The 20,147-nt window shown below is 58.2% G+C and overlaps 2 protein-coding genes across 5 annotated transcripts in view; both read left to right on the top strand.

Annotated features, from left to right (window-relative positions):
• Window positions 1-4,431: 4,431 nt before the first annotated feature.
• DNAJC22 (DnaJ heat shock protein family (Hsp40) member C22) lies at window positions 4,432-7,024 on the top strand. 2 transcript variants are annotated; one of them, XM_054183273.1, is made up of 4 exons: window positions 4,432-4,487; window positions 5,007-5,345; window positions 5,526-5,885; window positions 6,145-7,024. In XM_054183273.1, the coding sequence occupies exons 2-4, from the start codon at window positions 5,097-5,099 to the stop codon at window positions 6,322-6,324; spliced, it is 789 nt and encodes a 262-aa protein (XP_054039248.1). In that variant the 5' UTR covers window positions 4,432-4,487; window positions 5,007-5,096; the 3' UTR covers window positions 6,325-7,024. The 2 variants fall into 2 exon arrangements, with proteins under 2 accessions (XP_054039248.1, XP_054039247.1); XM_054183272.1 differs by having other exon boundaries at window positions 5,007-5,885.
• An 84-nt stretch (window positions 7,025-7,108) lies between these two features.
• Window positions 7,109-20,147, top strand: part of SPATS2 (spermatogenesis associated serine rich 2) — a 31,149-nt gene continuing 18,110 nt past the window's right edge. For 2 of the 3 annotated variants that reach the window (XM_054183268.1, XM_054183271.1), the window contains exons 1-2: window positions 7,109-7,251; window positions 15,309-15,611. In XM_054183268.1, coding sequence (XP_054039243.1) covers window positions 15,587-15,611 — 25 coding nt within the window. In that variant the 5' untranslated portion in view covers window positions 7,109-7,251; window positions 15,309-15,586. Of the gene's footprint in view, window positions 7,252-13,910; window positions 14,051-15,308; window positions 15,612-20,147 lie in introns of all 3 variants that reach the window. The other variant, XM_054183270.1, reaches the window with a different exon arrangement.

Genomic DNA, 20,147 nt, shown 5'->3' on the forward strand with positions numbered 1-20,147 from the left:
CGGGGGGGGAGACCTGGGGGGGCCGCGGGTGACGCTCTCGGGGCCGTCCCGATGCGGAGCCCGTGTCTCTCCCCCCCCGCCCCCGGGGCCGTTCGAGTGCCCGCGGCAGCTTTTTGGGGGGAGGGGGGGTGGCAGGAGCGGGCAGAGCATCGCGTGTTCCGGGGGGGGCCACCACTACGTTCCGTCTGTGTGTGTCGCCCCCCCCCCCCGGCTCCATCCCCGTCCGGGTCCCCCCCTGCACCCGGTCCCCAGACCCCAGCCCCCGGGCACCTCTAGCCCTCCCCTGCTAGCCCCCCCCCGGCTCGTTAGTGTCTGCTGCTAATTGGTGAGGAGGCAGCTGGGGGGGCTGGGGGTCTGCAGCCGGCCGCCCCTCGGCAACGGGGGGGGCTCGGGACAGGGTGAGCGGGGGGGGGGGGTCGGGGCCGGGGACAGCGCGGGGTGTCCCACCCAGGGGCAACCGCAGCGGGACCCGTGTGGGGCAGCCCCACACACACACACACCCCGAGCGGCTGCGGGGCTCGGCACCACCCCGGGGGGGGGACACGGGAAACTCGGTGTGCGGATGAGACACCACCCCCCCCCCCCGCAAAACACCGCCCGGCCCTGCGCGAGGCGGGTGCCCAGCCACTGCTGTGATGAGCTGCGGGGTCTCAGCCGTGGGGGGACCATCACCCAGCTCCGGCGGGGGCGGGGACGGGGCATCCCCTGGGAAGGGGATCCTGGGCAGGGGGATTTACGTCCCCTCCCGTCTGTCGTGTCCCCCACCCCCCCAGCGCTGGCGGGGCTGCCGAGATGGATGGCTGCGGGGCCGGCCCGGCGGAATTCTCTTGCCCGAGCGGCGTTTAATTAGGGATGCAGGAGATGGCGGGCGCAGGGACACATTCCCCCCCCGCCGGCAATTAAACGGGTGGCCGGGGCACGGGGCGGGGGGGGGGACGAATCCCCCCCACCCCCCCCCCGGCCCTGCGCCAGTCACCTCGAGTGTATCGTCCCCCCCGAACCCTTCCGCGGGGTACGGCGCGGGGGGGGGGGGGGGGGCTCCCCCCCCCATGCTGTGGGGCCGGGGGCCTCATTGGAGATTCGCCTCATGCCCACCTGAGCCGGGCGCTGACAAATAGACATTTAAATCAGACAATTAGCCGGCCTCCACCGCTGACATTTTTAATGTATTAATGTGCATCAACAGCTAATACATATAAAAATTCCCCTAATACCGGCGGCGGGGGAGCGGGGCGGCGCTGGCAGTGATGGACGAGCCCGGGGGGACTCCGGCCCCGGCGTTTGCATTAATTACCGGCAAAGTGACAGGGCGGCGTGACACGCCGGGGGGGCGGGGGGGGAGAGGAGGGGGGGGAAATGCCTTCAACCGGCCCCGCGGCCCGGTGGGTGGCAGCCGGTGTGCGGCCGGTGGCACCCGGGGTGGACAGGCGTGAGCCGCGGGTGCGGGGACGGTGCTGGAGGCGGGGGGGGTGGGGGGTGGGTGGGTTTCGTGTCACCGCTGGGACGGGGGTGCGTCGGGACGCGCGTGTGTGTCAGGGCACGTCTGCGTGGGGACGTAACACGTGCATGAGGACACGCGTGTGCATCAGGAGGCATGTGGGCATCGGGGCGTGTGCGGGCATCGGGACGTGGGTGAGCATCAGGGCGCACCCGCAGGGGGACACGCGTGTGCATCGGGACATGTGTGAGCATCATGGCACACCTGTATGGGGACACACGCATGCATTGGGACATGTGTGAGCATCGGGGCACACCTGTATGGGGACACATGTGTGCATCGGGACATGTGTGAGCATCAGGGCACACCTGTATGGGGACACACGTGTGCATTGGGACGTGGGTGAGCATCAGGGCACACCTGCATTGGGACACGTGTGCATCGGGACATGTGTGAGCATCAGGGCACACCTGCATGGGGACACACGTGTGCATCGGGACATGTGTGAGCATCAGGGCACACCTGCATGGGGACACGTGTGTGTATTGGGACATGTATGAGCATCAGGGCACACCTGTATGGGGACACATGCATGCATTGGGACACGCGTGTGCATCGGGACATGTGTGAGCACCAGGGTACGCATGTGCATGGAGACACACATGTGCATCGGGACACACACACGTGCATCGGGACATGTTTGAGCATCAGGGCACACCTGTGTGGGGACGCACATGTGCAAGGGGACACACGTGTGCATCAGGACATGCGTGAGCATCAGGGTACCCATGTGCATGGGCACACACATGTGCATTGGGGCAGGTGTGTGCAGTGGGACATGCGTGTGCGTGGGGACGCGTGTGCCTCAGGACACAGGTGCGCAGCAGGGTGTTCAGGTGCATTGGGGCATGTAAGTGCATGAGGACACGCGCGTGCACGAGGACACGCGTGTGTCCCCGGTGCTGTGCGCGGCCACACGCAGGGAACAGGAGGGGACAGCATGCGGCCGGGGACCCCCCGCCCCGGCTGCCTGCGGGGTGGTTGAGGGGGGGGGGGGTTAGGGGGGTTTGGGGGGGTGGGCAGGGTCCCCGCGTGTCCTCGGCCAGGTCCCCGGGCGGTGACAGATGCTCCAATTCGCGGCAAGGCTCCCCAAATCGATGCCTTAAACGCTGGTGGCCGGCGCTGATCAATGGCACCAATTACGGGCGCTCGGGGGGGGGGGGGGGGGACGGGGGCGGGGGAGCCCCCTATGGCACCGCCCCCCCGGGCTGGGGCACCCCGAGACCCCCCGCAGGCTCCTCTGCAACCCCACACCCCCCCTCCACCCCCCGGCTCCGCATGTCCCCACCCGGGGAAACTGAGGCCGCTGTGGGGGGCTCTGCCCCACCCCCCCCCGCCCCCGGTCCCCCCCCCCCCCAGCCCCATCGACCGCCGGCTCCGCTCGCCGGAGGCAAATTTGACATTTTTAAATCCAGATACTTAAAGAGATCGATCGGACACGAGACCCCCGCCCCCACCCCACCCCCCCGCGCCCCCCCCCCCCCCCCTTCCCCTCCCCTCACCGCATCGATTCTGAGCCGGAACGGGGGGGACGGGGGGGACGGCACCGCAGCCTCCGCCAACCCGGGGGGGTACCGGGGGGGGCCGGTAGGGGTCCGATTGGGGTGCCCTCCCCCCCCCAGGTGCAGGCTGGCGGGGCTGGGCCCCCCCGGCGTGGGCTCGGGGGCAGCGGAGCGTGGGCCGGGGTCCGGCGGGAGCCGCTGTCAGGGAGGCAGCCAGGCGCGGGTGGGCAGCGCGGGGGGGGGGCCGCTGTCAGCCCGCCCTGACGGGCAGCCCAGGCTGGGGGGGGGCGGGGGGGGGGAGGGAGCCGCCAGCATCCCCCACCCCCCGCCGGCATCCCCGGGGTGGTGGTGGTGGGGGGGCGCACCCCAGGGACCCCCAGGCGTCCTGACCTCTCAGCCCCCCCCCCCTCACCCCCAAGAGAACCGGGGCTTTGCCGCATTGCACCCCCAAACCCCGGGGGGGGGGCATCCAGCCACAGGGCAGCAGTGGGGGGGGGGGATGCACCCCCAAACCCCGGGGGGGGAGACTCTGGGGGTCTCCCTCCCAGGGCAGCAGTGGGGGGGGGGGATGCACCCCCAAACCCCGAGGGGGGAGACTCTGGGGGTCTCCCTCCCAGGGCAGCAGTGGGGGGGGGGATGCACCCCCAAACCCCGGGGGGGGGGAACTGGGGGGTCTCCATCCCAGGGCAGCAGGGAGAGGGCGGGTGATGCACCCCCAAACCCCAGGGGGGCGAGATTCTAGGGGTCTCCTTCCCAGGGCCGCAGTGAGAGGTGGGCGATGCACCCCCAAACCCCGGGGGGGGAGACTCTGGGGGTCTCCATCCCAGGGCAGCAGTGTGTGTGGGGGGGGTGCACCCCCAAACCCCAAGGGGGGGGGACTCTGGGGGTCCCCATCCAGCCCCAGGGGGGCGATGGACCCCCAAAGCCCATCCGACCGCCCCGCCCGGGGGGTGCTGAGCTCGGGGTGGGGGTGGGGGGGGGAGGATTCGCAGCTCCCTGGGCCCCGCTAACGGGGGCTGAGTCGTGTGTCCCCCCCCCTCGCCCCCACCGGCGCAGGGCGGCTGCGGGGCCGTTAATAATGGATGAGCCCAAATTGGCGGCCGCAGCCGGTTAATCCCTGCAAACACGGCGACGGCTGAGCAAACAGGGGCTGCGGGGGGGGCCTGGGGGGGGGGACCCTGCACCGGCGGGGAGCGGGGGGGGGGCGACGACTCCCTGCACCGGGGTGGGGGGGGGGGGTGTGGGTCCCATCCGCCACGCAGCGTGTATCCCAATACCAGGCACCATGGTGTGCCGCACCCCGGGAGGGGGTACGGGGCTGGGGGTGCCGGAGTGGGGCACCCTGTGGCCCACCCCCCCCCCACCCCTCCCACCCCCCCCAGGTCCCCGCGACGGCGGCGATGGCGATGGCGTGCCCTTTGCCCGCTGTCGTGCCGGGGCAAAGTCTGGCAGGGGGAGCGGTGCCGCCGGCAGCTCGGCAGGGAGAGGTGGGTCAGGGTGGGCTGGAACCCCCCCCCGGAGTGGGGTATGGGGGGGGGGGGGGGCTGCCGGCGGGGGGGGCACCGGCCCCGGGTGGGCTCATAGGGTGCTGGGTGCGCATACACTGGTGCTGGGTGGGCACGCGGGACCCTGCGTGGGCCCAGGGGGTCCGGGATGGGGGGCATGCACCAGCCCTGGGTGGGCATGCGGGACCCAGGGTGGGCGCAGGGTGGGGGTTCAGGGTGCTGGGGGGGCATGCGGGACCCTGGGTGGGCCCAGGGCATCCTGGGGGGGGTGGGGGTGCAGGGCGCTGTGTGGGCACGCACCGGCCCGGGGTGGGCACATGGCAGCCAGGCGGGCATGCAATAGCTCTGGGTGGGCACGTGGGACCCTGGGTGGGCACGCAGGACCTCCGGGAGGGCATGCACTGGCCATGAGTGGGCACGCAGGTCACTTGGGGGGTCTGGCACAGGGGGGGGGACACACAGCGTGACCTGGGGTCCCTGACTGCACTCTCCACCCCGCAGGGTGCCGGATGCCGGGGCTGTGCCGGTGCCCGCCGGGGCGGTGACCCCCAGGGCAGCCCCACTGAGCCGGTGGCCACAGCGAGGGGGAGGATGGCCAAGCGGCTGCTGGTGGCCTACGGGCTGTGGGCGCTGGGGGGGCCGCTGGGGCTGCACCACATTTACCTGGGCCGGGACAGCCACGCGCTGCTCTGGATGCTGACGCTGGGCGGCTTCGGTGCCGGCTGGCTCTGGGACTTCTGGCACATCCCCGGCTGGGTGGCCACCGCCAACGGGGTCGGGGTGGCCGGGGACCGCGGTGGGACGGTGCCGGCCCTCAGCCCCCTGCGCCTGGCGGGGCAGGTGACAGTGGGGACGTATTTCGGGCTGGTGGCGGCGCTGGGGCTGCCCTGGGTGCCGGTGCTGCTGGCGCAGCCCCTGGCCGTGGGGCTGGGGGTGCAGCTGGTCTCCTCGGTGGGGGACCAGACGGCGGAGGCCCCCAGCGTCCTGGCCGCAGCCTTCCTCGCCTCCTTCCTCTTCCAGGGCTGGGTGCTGGCAGTGCTGCCGGTCAGCCTGGCCGCCAGCGTGGCAGCCCAGCGGCACCGGCGCTACAAACCCCGGGGGACGCCGCTGCCCAGGCTGCCTGCCCGGCTCTATCACCTGGGGCTGGCCTGCCTGGCCTTCGCCGCCCCCCTCGCCTGCCGCGGGCTCTGCGGTGCCGCCGGGGTGCTGGGCACCCTCCTGGCCCTGCCCCGCGCCGCCACCGAGCTCCTGCTCCTGCCCCTCCACGCCATCCGGCTCCTGGCAGAGACCCTGGGCTTGGCCGGTGACCCCCCACCCCAGCCTCCCACCACCGGCTTCGGAGCGAGGAGCTGGAGCCAGCGGCAGCAGTGGGCATATGAGGTGCGGGATGCAGCGCTGGGTACCGGGGGGGACGGGGTGGTGGAGGGGGGGGATGCTGCTGGGGGAGGGATGCTGCGGGGGGAAGGATGCTGCGGGGGGACGCTGTGTTTGGGGCACCCATGGGGTTTGGCTGCTCCCGTACTGGGGGGACCCCCTTTTTGGGGTCCCCTCCGGCTGCAGGGCACACCAGGGGCGAGCCCGGTGGTGTCCCCCCCCCCCGATAATCACCCAACGCGTCCCTCTCCCCCCCCAACTCCAGGTCCTGGGCCTCCCGGCCGGCGCCTCCGCCGAGGACGTGCACCGGAGCTACCGGGAGCTGGTGAAGGTTTGGCACCCGGACCACAACCGGCAGCGGGCCGAAGAGGCCCAACGGCGCTTCATCGAGCTGCAGGAGGCCTACGAGGAGCTGGGGGGGCCCAGGCGGGCGGCGGGGGGGTGACACCGGGCGTTGTGAACACGAAGGTTCCCTGTCGCTGCTGCCTCGGTCCTTGGCTCGGCGCAAGGGGCAGGGACGGCGCGGCAGGGCACGAGGCCGCCGGTAAACCATTGCTGGGGGATGTCGGCGACGCGATGCACGAGGGGCTCGTGCGAACTGTTGCACGGGGGGCTCGTGCGAGCCATTGCATGGGGTCTTGCATGAACGATGGCGTAGGGGCTTGTGCAAACCACTGCAGGGTGACCTGTGCAGACTGTTACGCGAAGCCCCCGCCAGCCCCTGCCGGGCCCGCAGCTCCGGTGCCCCCCCCGGGGCCGACGGGGCTGGAGGCGGTGCGGCGGTTCGGGACGAGCCGGGACGCGAACCCGCTGACACTGGGCTCCCCACTCGGGTGTTTCCGCCGCGGGGCGGTGGCTCTCGGCAGTTTCCGTCCACGTTCGGCTCCCGCCGCCCCGCCCCTCCTGGAGGCGGGGCCTCGGCATTGCTGGATGCGATTGGCTCCCGGCCGGGGTTGGCCACGCCTCTCCGCCGAGGCGAGGGCGGGGACTTCGCCGTCGTGTCGGCTGGGCCGCTTCGCCATTGGCTGTCCTCCTCGCGCCGCGCCGTGTCCCCGCGCGCCCAGCGGCACCGCTCTGCCCTCTCATTGGCCAGGAGCTCACGGCCCCTCCCCCGTTTCGTATCTGACTGGCTGGAGACGAAGGAAGGCGGGCCGAGCCGGGCCTTTCCCGCCCTCTCATTGGTGGACTCCTCCAGGAGGGCGGGCGCGGTGCGGCGTTCTCGCGCCGCCGTTGGCTGCCGGGCGCTGGCCGCCTCCCGATTGGCTGGCGCGTGCCGAGGGCTCCAGCCGGGCCGCGGCCCCCGCCCCCCTCCCCGGTTCATCGCGGCGGCCTGAGGTGAGGGGGGGGCGAGCGGGGCCCGCCGCCACTGACGGTGAGTGCAGGGCTGGGCCCGGCCGGGAGCGAGGGCGGGGGTCGGGCCAGGCCGGGCCGGGGGTCGGTGGGGCCTTGTGAGGGGAGGGGGGGGCTGAGGGGCTGAGGGGCCTGGGAGGGGGGGGGCGGCGAGGGGCCTTGTGAGGGGAGAGGGTGGTCGGTGGGGCCTTCTGGGGGGATGGCGGGCGCTGAGGAGTGTTGTGAGGGGATGAGGGACCGAGGGGCCTTGGAGGGGGTCGCTGAAGGGCCTTGTGAAGGAATGGGGGGTCCGGCGCGGCTTGTGAGGGGTCCGAGGAGCATTGTGAGGGGATGGGGGCATCTGAGGGGTGTTGTGAGGGGAGGGCGGGGGCTGAGGGGCCTTGGAGGTGGGGCTTGGAGCCTTGTGAGGTGGCCCGGAGGGGGCTTGTGAGGGGATGGGAGGGTCTGAGGGATCTTGTGAGGGGATGAAGGGCCCAGGGGCCTTGGAGGGGGTCGCTGTGGGGCCTTGTGAGGGGATGGGGGGGTCCGAAGGGGCTTGTGAGGGATGTGAGCGGGCCCAAGGAGAATTGTGAGGTGATGAGGGTGGCCGAGGGGCCTTATGAGGGGATGCTGGGGGGGGCGAGGGGCTTTATGAAGGGAAGGGGGGGGGGGTCTGAGTGGCCTTGTGAGGTTTAGAGGGGGTGCTCTGTGGGACAGAGAACAGCCTGGGGGGTGGGCTGTGGGGAAATGGGGGGAGTAGGAGAGATGCTGTGTGGGGAAGGGGGTGCCCTGTGTGTGTGTGGGGGGGTGGGGAGTGAAGGGTGACAGTGATGGAGTGAGGGGGGAGTGGGAGAAGGCCTGGGTGTCAGGGGGGTATGAGGAGGAGAGTCCCCCTCCACAGCCCCAATGATGGGGAAGGGGCTGGCTGGGGAGCAGGCCCGGGGGGGTGGGCGGGGGTTGCAGTGGGGGGGCCCAGGGGTGGCTGCAGAAGGGGATTTGTGGGTTGGAGCAGTGGGGTTTGGATGGGGTGTGGGGGGGAGGCAGTGGGGCAGCCGGCAGGCGCTGAGTCAGGGCCGTCGGGGCGAGCCGTGGGCGCGCGGGGCTGGCGTGACTGACGGGGAGCGAGCGGTCGGCAGCATTAATACATTATTTATGCCGTAGCCGGGACACGTAGACAGCCCTGCTCACACAGTGCTTCCACCCGCCGTCCTTCATCCCTGCCTCCACCGTGCCTCTCCTCCCATACCCACCCGGCTCCCAAATCCCAGGGGCAGGAATCCTCTCCCGGTGTGCTTGGAGATCTTGCTCTGTCACCTCTGGTTGTTACCGTAACACAAATAATTAACTAATGACGGTGGTGAGAAGCAGGCTGAGATGCAAAGAAGGAAGCGTTATTTTCCCCTGTACCTCCACAGAGCTGTGGTCTTTAGCGCACCTAAAGCTTGAATTTCCCCCCCCAGGCACTTATTCACGCAGGATTTTCTCCAGGCGAAAGCCACCCAGCAGTAAGTTAGGAGGTGGCTTCCTGTGCCTGATCCCCACTCTTGCCTGCCTGTGGGTGCTCGCCGGTGCTGTTCTTGTTTTGTGATTGATGATGAGCTTCCTGAGTGAGCAGAAAGAGACGTTAATGTATCCGCAGAGGGAGCTGTTGCAGAGAAGTTGTGAAGCCTCCTTCCCAACGGAGACAAGCCTTCCACCACGGTGCCGTAGGAAGGAAGGCAAAGAATAGGGTTTTGTTTGGTTTGGAGAGGGGAGAAAATCCTGTGAGGGGAGTGGGATTTCTTTCTGGGGGTGCATTAATGGTTGCCCCAGTGTAATTGTCCTCCCTGGGTGTGACGATCTCTGTGGAGGGGTGATGGTCTGATTGATTCTCTTGGAAAGCCGGTTGCCATCAGAGGAACTCTAGATGCCCACCGACTACCTGTGGGATCTGCTGCAGCGTCCCGCCAGAGCCTGGCAACTATTTTCATGATTTTGAGCTTTTTATGATGGCTGCTTCTCACTGACTGCGCTGCATTTCCCGCTGGATGCTTCCATTGTAAAGCTCTGGCTGCCATGTCTTTCTTTGGAGGTGTTCTAGATCTTGAGGCCTTTTTGCCTGGGATGTTACAGGCAGAGGGTGCGGAGCGTCTTGCCGTACTGTTTGGCTCTGGGGCTTTGTGCTTTCTAAGGACTCGCTCACACAAGCGGGGGTGCCCCGTGATGCCGTCCAGCTGGAGGATAGGTCTGAATCCAGGGGATGTGGAGACCTGGAGAAGGTTTGGTGGAGCAGAAAGGGCAGCGTTTGGTATGAGAGCTCCTCATCTCCTCATCATTCGGGTCCGTATTGCTATCCCTCTGTCACACGGCATTGCTCTTGCTGCTAGCGGCCTCGGCGTTTATTTCCTTTATTGCAATACTCCGTTAATAATGTAGTTTGTGTGCGCTGGGCCAGCAAAGCGTGTGCCGCCTGTCTTTACTCTCAGACACGATCAGTGTGAAAGTTGTGTGCGGCTTCAGCCGCTATTTTGCTGTATATCACACGTACGTGGCCGTAGCAACGTCTGCAGAGGTTACCATCGCTTCAGGTTTGCCAGACCAAGCTCCTCTTGCAGGAGTTGTCTAATGCATAAGGGTTTGTTTTTTCTTAAATTGTAGCTTACTCTTCAAGGGACATTTAAATATTTTATGATTTTTCTGAGCCATGCAACCCTGAAGCAGAAGGTTCTTGTTGGATTCAGGACAAAGGAGCTCTAAAGGTGACTTGCAATCTAAAGGGGGATATGCAGGTACTGCGTTTTTTAAAAATAATAAATCTGGTGATTAACATATAGGGCTCATTTTTAATGATATTTTCAAGCTCTTTCTTGGGACCTTGAGGTTAGCTGTAACCAAAGGAAAAGCTGAAGGAGAGGAGAAGGTTTCTAGTAGAACTCCAGTAATCCCATTCCCTCCCATTTAAATTGGGGGAGATGAGGGATGTTTTCACTACTTAAAGTGGAACAATGAAAGGTGGCATCTTCTGCTACATTTGCCATTATTTTTTCCTTCCTTCTTTTTAAAGCTTCTGATTTTTTTAGACAGTTTGATAAAAAGTAAAATTTAATCTACGTTTATCCCCTTAAATATGAAACAGTTCTTGGCAAGTCACTGGGACCCTTCCAGATCACAACGCTGGCAAAGACAATCTAAAAATAGTAGCAATCCACGCAAAAATTACCCAGGACCAACATCCGCGTGTGAGTTTCCATTGCAGCTGTTCCCCGTGGGCAGCGGGCTGGGAAAGGACGCAGAGAGGACCCGAAGGCAAAGTGTAAAGAGATCTTTGCCTCGGGAAAGCAAAATTTGGTGTCCGACTCCAGAGTGTTTCCCTCCTGTGGAATCACCCCATTTGCATCGTGGCGTAAAAGCGTCAGAAATCCCACCAGGGATTCCCAGGACTCGTTTAGCTGGGAAGTGAGTGTGGGAAACGGCCTCCGACCAGGAATCTTCTACTGCAGCCCCCTCCCGAAGAGCACAAAACCCAGGGGTCTGCTCTTTTATCTTCTTGAAGTATTTGTAACCACTCTGGGCGAGGTTTTATAGCATCATCAGAAGAGATACGGGAGTGTTTTGTCATCTGAAATATGTAATTTTACTTCCTTGTGCTGCAAAACGATACACAATTAGCTTATAAGAGGTAGGTGTTTGAGAATAGCTAATGCCCAGTCGTGCTCTGCATAATGCAGTCGGTGAAAGAACAATAAATGTGTGGATTTAAACAGAATATAGACAGCTAATTATCTCTGAGGTTAAATGTTCAGCTCATTCCTGAGGAAATACTGGGGGGGGAAACCCAAACCCCAAGAGTGATATTAAGCAACTATTTTTTTTATTTTTTTTTTAAATCCTAAAATGGTTCTTTGTGTTGTATAATTTTACGATCCTTCGTCCAGTCCCATGAAGGGACTTGTAGAAAGAGAAGCTGCTTTGTGCAGGCGGGGATTCGGCGTTGGGCCTTCCTAGCCCTGTGCCGCTCCTGCCCCTGGTCCCTCCCTGCCGCTGTTGAGTGGATGGAGCTTCTGAAAACTGCTTGTCTCCGTTTGACGGGGAAAAACCAAACCCGAAAAAAAAGAAAACAAACCCCAAAAAAAGAAACAAGCCCCAGGTTACAGTTGGGCTTTCTGCGCTTCCTTCCTTTCAGACGCAGGGTAATAAAGCTGCCTGGCTTTGATTAAAACCTTGGCCTGATGCGTTCCGTGGGCTGTTTCAGGGCACGAGAGTTAGTTCTTCGAACAGAAACAACGGAGGCATCTGTTGAACGCAAGAGATGAAACAGGCTTATTTTGGGCTGTTGTAACTTAACAGGTATTTGCCAAAATCCCCCCAAATCTCAGGGTTTCAGCTCCTTGGGGATTCAGTGAGAATCTGTGCTATGCTGGGGCCGGCAGTGGGACCATTGGGGTGTTGTGTGCGCAGTGCGTTAACCTTCCTCCTCCGCGTTGGGCTTCCTCACAGGTAGCACGTATTCCTGAATTTCTAGTGTAATTGTGTGGTTTTGTTTTTTTTTTTTTTTTCTTTTCCAGGACACGCTGTAAAACTGAGTTAATTCCCTTCTTGCCCGAGTGCGTTACGGAGGGGGACGGGAGGGGGGGCTCAGTGCTGTGGGCAAACACCCGGCTCCTCAGCAGTGCCAGAGTCTTGGAAAATGGATTTTTATTTGAGAACGATTATAAATTACAAACAGGACAATTTATTCTCCTGAAATGCTGTTGTGTGTACTCACAGAGACGCCTCTTAACGTGCTCGATCAACAAGATTAAAATAGCTTGGTAAGGGACTACTTAACTCAAAAGCCAATTAGCCAGATGCTACTGTACGGCGTGAATTATGCTGTGGCCAGGGACGGCCCCTGGTGCCACCGGCCCAGAGCAACCCCATCAAAATCCCTCCCGAGGAGCAGATTTATCGATTCTTCAGAACTCCAGGTTTCTCGGCGAAAGCATCTTCCGTAGACTAATAAAAAAAAAAAAATCCAGACAAATTTCTCGCTGTTTATCATCTTTCCCTTCAAACGGGGAGCTATTGAGTTCCAAAAGTTTGCTGAAATAATCCGTCTAGACGGAGCCAGAGCGGCGCAGCGAGAGAATGCCGCGGGTGGGGGATTTAGAAGCCGGTTCTCTTTTGACTTGCTGTCTGTAAAATTTTGGATGTGTTCCTTCTTTCTCAATTAGCTGGAATATGCTGATATTTGTGCATTTAACAATAATGCACGTTTCCAGCGTGATTTGGAAAAGTTTTACGTCGTCAGCTGAACGCTGGCAGCTCTGGGAGGAGTTTGGTTGCTCTGGCCATAACAGGAGGGAGTTGGGTTTCTTTGGGTTGTATTGCTCCCCCGTTGATTCTGTTATAACTACAATATTTTATTTTAATCCTGCAGGTAGATTTCTTGACGTTTTTGTATCGATGCTTTATGGTTTCTACAGCCACGTACCGTGGGCTGGATAAGCCTTATATTGCCCTTATCTGAAGGAGCTCCCCACCTGTAATGAGTTTATTTGAACTTGCATTAACCTTTGCTATTTTACCAGGCTTGAAATTTCCACTTGGGTTTTAAAAACGCTTGTGTGTTTTACAGCCCCCTCATGCCGCTCTGATTAAGGTTCCCGGCTAATTGCCGTGTTGAAATTTCCAGCCCTTCTGCCGGCAGAGACGCGGAGCTGAAGGCCTGAACCCCGATTTCGGCACGAGCCAGAGCCACTTGTGACCGGCTCTAGATCCTTACCACGGGGTGTATGGGCCAGAATATTAATTGCATCATCAAGGAGTAAAGATTTGCCATTTCATACCCATCAGATACATCAGTGGGGTTTTGTTTCCACTCCTTTATTTTATTACTTTTGTGCGTGGAATTTAGCTTGCCAAAGAGTAATTCAGAACCTGCCGTTTGTTGTTTGTTTTCCCCCCAAGACTTAATTACTGTTTGTTTTCCTCCTTTGAAGTGGCTAAAACTATATTTCTCGGGTGATAAGGTGTTGTGTTTTTCAGGCTTTTGGAGATTTCCTGATAACTTCTTTGCTGGCAACTTTTGGTTTTTCACAGCTTGTTTCTAGACTTCATCTGGATGGATTGTTCTCGCAGTTATTTGCTTTTCGGGGATGTACGTGCGGAGGCAGTTTTTAAGTGTTCCTTTGTTTCGTGAATTAAGTTTGAGACAAGTTGAGGGAGTTCACATAAAGTAGTCTCCAGCGTGACGTGACAGGCTTTTGTCAGTGCCTGTGTATTTCCACGCTCCCTCCGGATTCCAGCACGCTCGTCTTTATTTAAAAAATGAAATTATAAAGACGTCTCTAAAGCACAGCTGTGGGGTTGAGGCTTTTTGTTTGTTTGTTTTAAATCTCTGAGCAATATCGAAGGCAGGCGTTTAGCTCTGGTGTCATAGGTCGGTGCGTGAGTATTTGCCTTCTCCTCAACCCAGCGTTATCTTAAAATCACAGGAGGTGCCGGGGGTTGCCAGCGGCTGGAGGCTGCGCCGGAGTGTTTCCTGCTCCGGACACGAAGCAGCCGGGCAGGGAAGTGAAACTTGGGTGTAATCGTGCAAATCAAATCAAATCCCATCGGCTGCGCCAGCTCCGAGCTCAACCTGCCGGCAGTCTCCAGGCATTGGGCTCCGGGGCCGCTCACCATCCCCACGCAGCAGCTTCATCCCTCGCTAAATTCTCCGGCTTCTCTATTTTTGAGCAGAGTTTCAAATGCCGCATTTTTTACGAGGTGCTATTTAGTGCCGCGAGGCATCAAAGCGAATGAAGGCGTTTAATTCGGAGAGCTGAAGGCGACGAGGCAGGAGTTTGTAACCACCCCTTCTTTTGGGACTCTCTTTCCAGGTAAAAAAAATCCCTTTGCACAGTCTTGTTTTGCGCAGACAGTGAGCGTTGGCTCTGTCTCGGATTTGGATTGCCAGGGTCACCGCTTAGGAATAAGTTTTGAACTCCTGTGAAGGGAAAATCCTAATGATAGGAAAGGTCTATTTTTAAATCAAAATAGGCTCGTTAAGACCCTGTCGCTGAGCCCTGGGGCCGTGTCGCTGTTCTTGAGTTGCAGGAGCGTGTCTGAATTCCTCAGACATGGAAACCGTATCCCTAAAAATAATCCTCCTCATCGGGGTGGACGGGAGGCGAACTTCTAATTATTTCTGGAGCAAATGAGATGCGCGTTCCTCAGTGCTGTCATTTCATTTTTCAAGAGCGCGTGGCTTTTGCTAAAATGTCCGAGGTCTCCCGATGTTTACTAAAATATTTTGCATCTTCAGTTACCTGTGTTTTACGTATTGAAATGGCAATTTTGGTGCTTTTTCCTGCTCTGTTGTGAACACGGCTTTGAGGTTTTGTGATGGGGGCCGGCTCCCTGCTTGGGGCGAGGCGGGTTTTCGGTGGCAGAGAGGTCCCCATTGTTCCCTTACCTTGTTTCTCCTGCTGTTCTTTGTTTAACCTGTCATCCCGCTTGATGTGGTGCTGCCGCCCCGGCTTTCCCTGGCTCCTTACATCGGGAGCAGAAGGAAAACACACGGATGTAACGCCCCGCGGAGCTGCCCCTGTGCTGCCTCGCTACAGGAGGGTTGTCTTCCGTCCTCTGTTGAAATAAGCGTTTAATATTTGTCAGGTTTTGGGTGCTGGCAGCAAAGTGAATTTGGCCTTCCCTGGGATGCTGCTTGCGTCCGCACACGAGAGGTCTAAGAGTTTGTGCGGTCACGAGTGTTGTCACCGAGCGTAGAACCACGCTCTCGGTCTGCTCTTATGGCCGTAAACGCTGGCGTTTGTGTAAATGTTGTTTTTATGATGGGTTCTGAACCTCCCTGGTTCTACTGCCCGTGTGCTGAAGGGACGGTGTCTTACAGTAGCTTTGAATTAAGCCTGTTGAAACTGTACCAAGGCTGTAGGGATCTCGTTGCTTTATATTTAATGTTGCTTTTTATTCTGGCCGGTTGTTTCCCCACACCTTTAAACAAAATAGAAATTTTACTCTTCAAACGCGTGAGCAAGGCCGCTCTGACAAGCTGGGAGACTCGGGGTATGCTTTGGTTAGTACGGCAGCAATTTTCTTATTTCTATTCTTTTTTTTTCCCCTCCCTTCTTTCTCTTTCAGAACCTGAAAAGACCGACACCAGCGGCTGCGCCCGGGCTCCGTGACAAGAAGCTGCTTTTCGGGGGAAGGAGCTGTAGTGCTCCGCCGGCCTGTCAGCAAATTTCTGACAACTCCAGACCCCGTTTGCCCTCACAGCTGGGATTTTGCCATCCCAACCCGTCTATCTGCCGCTCTCCGCCTTGGTACCGGGCGGGTGTGAATTCCAGCTGCTCCGGGGCAAGGACTCTCTTTTTTTCCCCCCCTCCCGCGTAGCTGGAAATTAGAGCAAACACGCTGAGATGTCTAAAAAGCAAAATACAAAAGGTAAGATGCGTGCGAACGTGATATCATCAAATGCCAATAACCGGCGCTATTGATTCCAAAGTTATCAATTAGGAAAGGGGTTAATTGCTTTTGCTATACTCCTTTCAAGGCTGCTGATGTCACTTGACAGCTTATTGTCACTCTACTGGTGACATCGTGTAACCTGTTGGGGTTTGTGACATTTTTAGTAGCATTTCAGTTGTCCAGCTGGACAGTTCTGATTTCCTGAGTCCCTGTTATAATGTTAATATTGCGTCGCTTTCACAGTCTGACAACAGGAATAAAATAAAAAAAAAAATACTCTTTAGCAGTTGAAGAGTTGCAGAGCCAAACTTTGTGATTTTCCTGGCGTCCCCGGTTGGTGCGGGATTCCCCTCGCTGCGTATGACTTGGGATGAATTTGAGCGGTGCCTGGGTCTTTCCTGGCATTAACTCTACCAAAACTCAGTCCTCTTCCCGGCCAGCCCTTGTCCACCTTCCGTGGGTTGAGGGCAGGCTTCGGGTTTGGAGTTGCTTCTCCGGTTTCTGGCCACTGCTTGCCAGGAGTCCAGTTAAACCAGTCGTTGAGTTGAGGTGGGCCAGCTCTGCTCAGGTCTTGCCTCGTGGCCCCGTGATTCAAACTAAACCTATTTAAACCTTTCTCCTTAGCGATAGGTGTGGAAGAGCAATGAGCACCTTTTGCGAGAAGCTTTCCCCCTCCGCCCCCCCCCCCCCCCCCCCCACTGCTTTGTCTTTTTCCCTTCTCTGCCGTCGCATGTTAAGTGGGGAAGCTGTTCTGGCGTCAGGCAGCTTATTTCAGGGAGGGATCTTATTTGTTGCGTGCGAAACATTAATTCCAAAGTGTGTGTGTGGTGGGGGGAGAAGGGGGGTTGAGGGTTAAGGTTTTCTTTTTATTTGAACTGACTACTAATTAATAATTTAAGGTGAATGGGTTTGACAATTCATGTCCTCTACCTCAAGAGAAGAGCTTTTGTTCTCTGTAGATTTTTTTGTATTATTTTTTTCCTAGCAGCTTTGGCATAGAAAGTGTCTACCTGAGGAGCCTAGCCGTCCTTTGACAGCTAGATCCATACATGATTCAAAGCAATTAGTAACAGTTAGGGAAATTACCGTATAGGATAATTTTTGAGTGATTTTTAAAACGCTGTATTTGTATCTATGCTCTTGGAAGCCTCGGTAAAAGTCATTAATTGACTTCTCTGATGCTGGAAATGGAGCCCGGAATTGTTGGTGCCGACTAAGTGTGGAGAGAAAAACACACCTTGAGAGAGCTGAAGGGAATTAACGGGTGTAGGTAGGGGAACGGCAGGAGAAATCTGCAGGAGACAAATGGGGGACACCCCAGGGAGCTGTTATCTGGGGGGTTCGGGGGCCTGGCACATCCCCAGCTGAAGGAGAAATTGCTGCTCTTGGGGCTTGTTGGGCAGAGCATGTGATGGAGAACCCGTGGGGAAGCGCTGGCAGGTATTGTGTTCCGAAAGAAGAGTAAAGGCATCTTGGGCATAAATATTTGACGCGGGGCAGGAACGCGGAGCAGACTTTAATTGCGGGGCTGTGAAACCTGCCCTGCTTTGTTCCGCAGGCTGGGCTCCCCGTGCTGCGGGGCCGTATGGACATAGGGGAAGGTGAGAGTTAAACGCAGACTCCTCTGGCTCTGCCCTGTCCTGTTTGGACTGTGATTGAATTTTCAATTACTGCTTTTCTGCCGCTCTAGAATGTTAATATAGTCAACCAATATTTTCCAGTCCTCTGTAAAGCAGTGTACCTTGGCCAGGTAAGGAATAACGCCTTCTTCAGTTTCTCTTTCTTTCTGCAAGCAAAATAAAACCCCTTTGCAGCGTAACAAAGGGCTGCTGAGGAGTCTTGAGAGAGGGGGAAGGAGACAGACCTATTTTTAATAATGCAGCCATTCTGAAACCGAATGGGAGGCCCACCTGGTTCTTCTTAGAAGTGCCACCAAGCAGAGGGAACATCTGAGCTGCCCAGAAGGGTATTTTTAAGTCTTGCGAAAATGTATATGCAAAGTTTGGGCACAGAATCCTGTTCTACTCCTGAATATGACTGGCTTTAAATAACTCTTTACTCAAAAGATCTCTGCTGAGGAGAAAACGGCTCCATCTCTAAACCAGGGGCGTAATCATCCCCATTGCAGACCCGAATGCGTGTGTCCACACGTAGGTCCGTCTGGGTTATACTGGGTGGCTCACTTCAGCTTTAGTGTATTCTGTGAGGGGATGATTTAAAATTTGAAGGAAGGGTAGTCTCAGTGATGCCAGATCTCTAAATAAATAATTCCCCAGAGTCCAGTAGGTTTGTGGGTTGCTGCTCTCTGAAGTGATCCTGGATCCGTAGTGCTTCTGTTTTGCCCCCACTACGAAGCGTGTCCTTCTCCCTCTCATCCTCCTCCCGACTCGATTAATTGATTTGAGCGAAAGCAGCCACCGGGCTCAGGAATGACTGGTGACCCCAGGATACAAAGCAATCACATAAATCTTGTTTCCATCGGCCATCAGCCACGGTTTTAGGCGTGCCACGTTCCTGAATAAAACAGCACTCGGGTTCCTGCTCATCTGGATACATCGAAGAGCCATTTCAGTTGATGGAAAATTGTCCGGCGTGAATTTGGTAAAGGCAAAAGGTCTTTAGTACCAGGTGCTGGGAAGGGGCGGTGTTGAGCAGCAGAGGGGCTGCACACCAGAGCCCCCGAATGAAACAGAAACCCCGAATGTGAGCGAAATTTCCTTTTCAGCTCGTACTTTGTCTAACAAGGTGTAGATCAGGCAGAAGATACCGCTCTGCAGAAACCCGGCTGCGCTGGTCAGGGTGGTTCCAAGCTATTTGCTAACTTCTGGTAGGGTCGGCAAAGCGGGAGGTTGCGGAGTTGCTCAGCATGGCAGCCCGTGCTGGGAGTGATGTTGAAAACGCACGGAGGCGAATGTTGAACCTGTGTCCTGTAACCTGAGAAATCGGATCCCGGCTTGCGAGTGAGCTCGGGTGCGGGATGGGGATGCAGGCGGTGTCAGGAATTCATGGGAACTTTGGCTGCATCGCTCTGCTGAGCGCGATGCTCTGCGAATGCGCGGCTTTAATTTAATTTTTCATTTTTTATGTGTAGATGGAAATTTGATGGGAGGGGGAAGATGGTGTCCTGCAGTTTGAATTACCTTAATGGCTCTCTGGCTCACCGGCCTTAGCTCAAGCCGATTGCCTGGCTCCGCTTGTGTGTGTCCAAAAGCAGAAGGTGGCTTAACGCTGCAGCTGTGGCAGAGGCCGGGACGTGTCAGCACGGTCACCTCGGCTGGAGCGGCCGGTGACACTGTGGGGACACGAGACCTGCGCCCCAAGCACTTGCCCTGGAAGCGGGATGGGAGAGCTGCCTCCCTCCGAGTCCCTGCCTTTGGAACAGAAATACCCAGTTCTAGCAGCGTGACTCTGGGCATATTTTAGTTGATTTGCAAGAGGTTAATTTTTATTCCATATTTAATTTCTTTTTTATTCCGCTCTTCCAAGCCCATAAATGAGTCTGGCATTAAAGTGGGGATGTGGCTCACGTTGATACAGGGGCTCACTCTTCACTGCCAGCAGCCAGCTGATCGGATGCTTCTGCCGTCGGATATCTGGAAGGCTTAGTTTGCTCACCTCAGAATGAATTCTTCAAATTGTGAGTCCATCTCTTGCCCGCGTAGCCTCGTTCTATCTCAAACACAGCAAATTTTTTTGAAATTACATGGCGGTGAAACGATCCTGTACCAAGTTTGGACCGGGGAGGCCATGGCGCATGCTTTGCCCCTTGGAATCTGAGAAAACACGCGAGAAAATGGCATTTCTTGTTGAGCTGAGACTCTGAAGTGCAGCTGCTGCCTCCGCAGGCCGCCTGTGCTCAGCAGGAATATCGGGAATATCCCAGAGTTGGCCTCGGGGCATGGAAATAGTTTCCACAACAGCTGATGGAGGTACCCGAGCCCCGACTTCGAGTGCGCCCAGGCAGTGAGCAGGGACAAACTTGAGCAAATACAGCAAAACCAGACCCGCTCAAATATCTCGATGTGTTTTGGCTTGGGGCGGTGTTTGGTGGTGATGTTCTTCCCCTTGGATCGTGGAGGGAGTTAGTGTTTCTATGTAGCTGATAGCAATGAAATGTGGTCTGGACAGCAGCAAACCCGGGAACGTTGATTGTAATCCCGCTTTAGTCCTTAATCCTCTCTAATTCACAAGGAGAGAGTTTAGCATCGGTACCTCTGTTGCCCATTAGTGAGAACTGTTCTCAAAAAGGAAAAATAGCCGTGGGTGCTGATGTAATTTGTAAGGAAAAGCAGGATGCGGGAGGACTGGGAGACGTGGCCCGTGGTGGTTGTTGCCCCGCGCGCGGTGCCCGACCCCTGGGGAGCAGCACAACCGCCGAAAGCACCCGCAGATAGCATCTCTTGTTTAGCACTTTTTACAGAAATCCCTATTTATTTATTCTTTTAATTCTGTATATATGGGTATTTTGGTGTGACTGCAAGCACAAAGCGATAGAATAATAGTATTCTGCCT

This window comes from Rissa tridactyla, chromosome 24, assembly GCF_028500815.1.
Source record: "Rissa tridactyla isolate bRisTri1 chromosome 24, bRisTri1.patW.cur.20221130, whole genome shotgun sequence".
NCBI lineage: Eukaryota > Metazoa > Chordata > Aves > Charadriiformes > Laridae > Rissa > Rissa tridactyla.

What these genes read in the sequence shown, in the direction of transcription:
- DNAJC22 (XM_054183272.1), top strand. Translation starts at nt 5,097, where the DNA reads ATGGCCAAGCGGCTGCTGGTGGCCTACGGGCTGTGGGCGCTGGGGGGG. An exon ending in GGCAGCAGTGGGCATATGAG is followed by an intron (nt 5,886 to 6,144) that starts GTGCGGGATGCA and finishes CCCCAACTCCAG; the next exon opens with GTCCTGGGCCTCCCGGCCGG.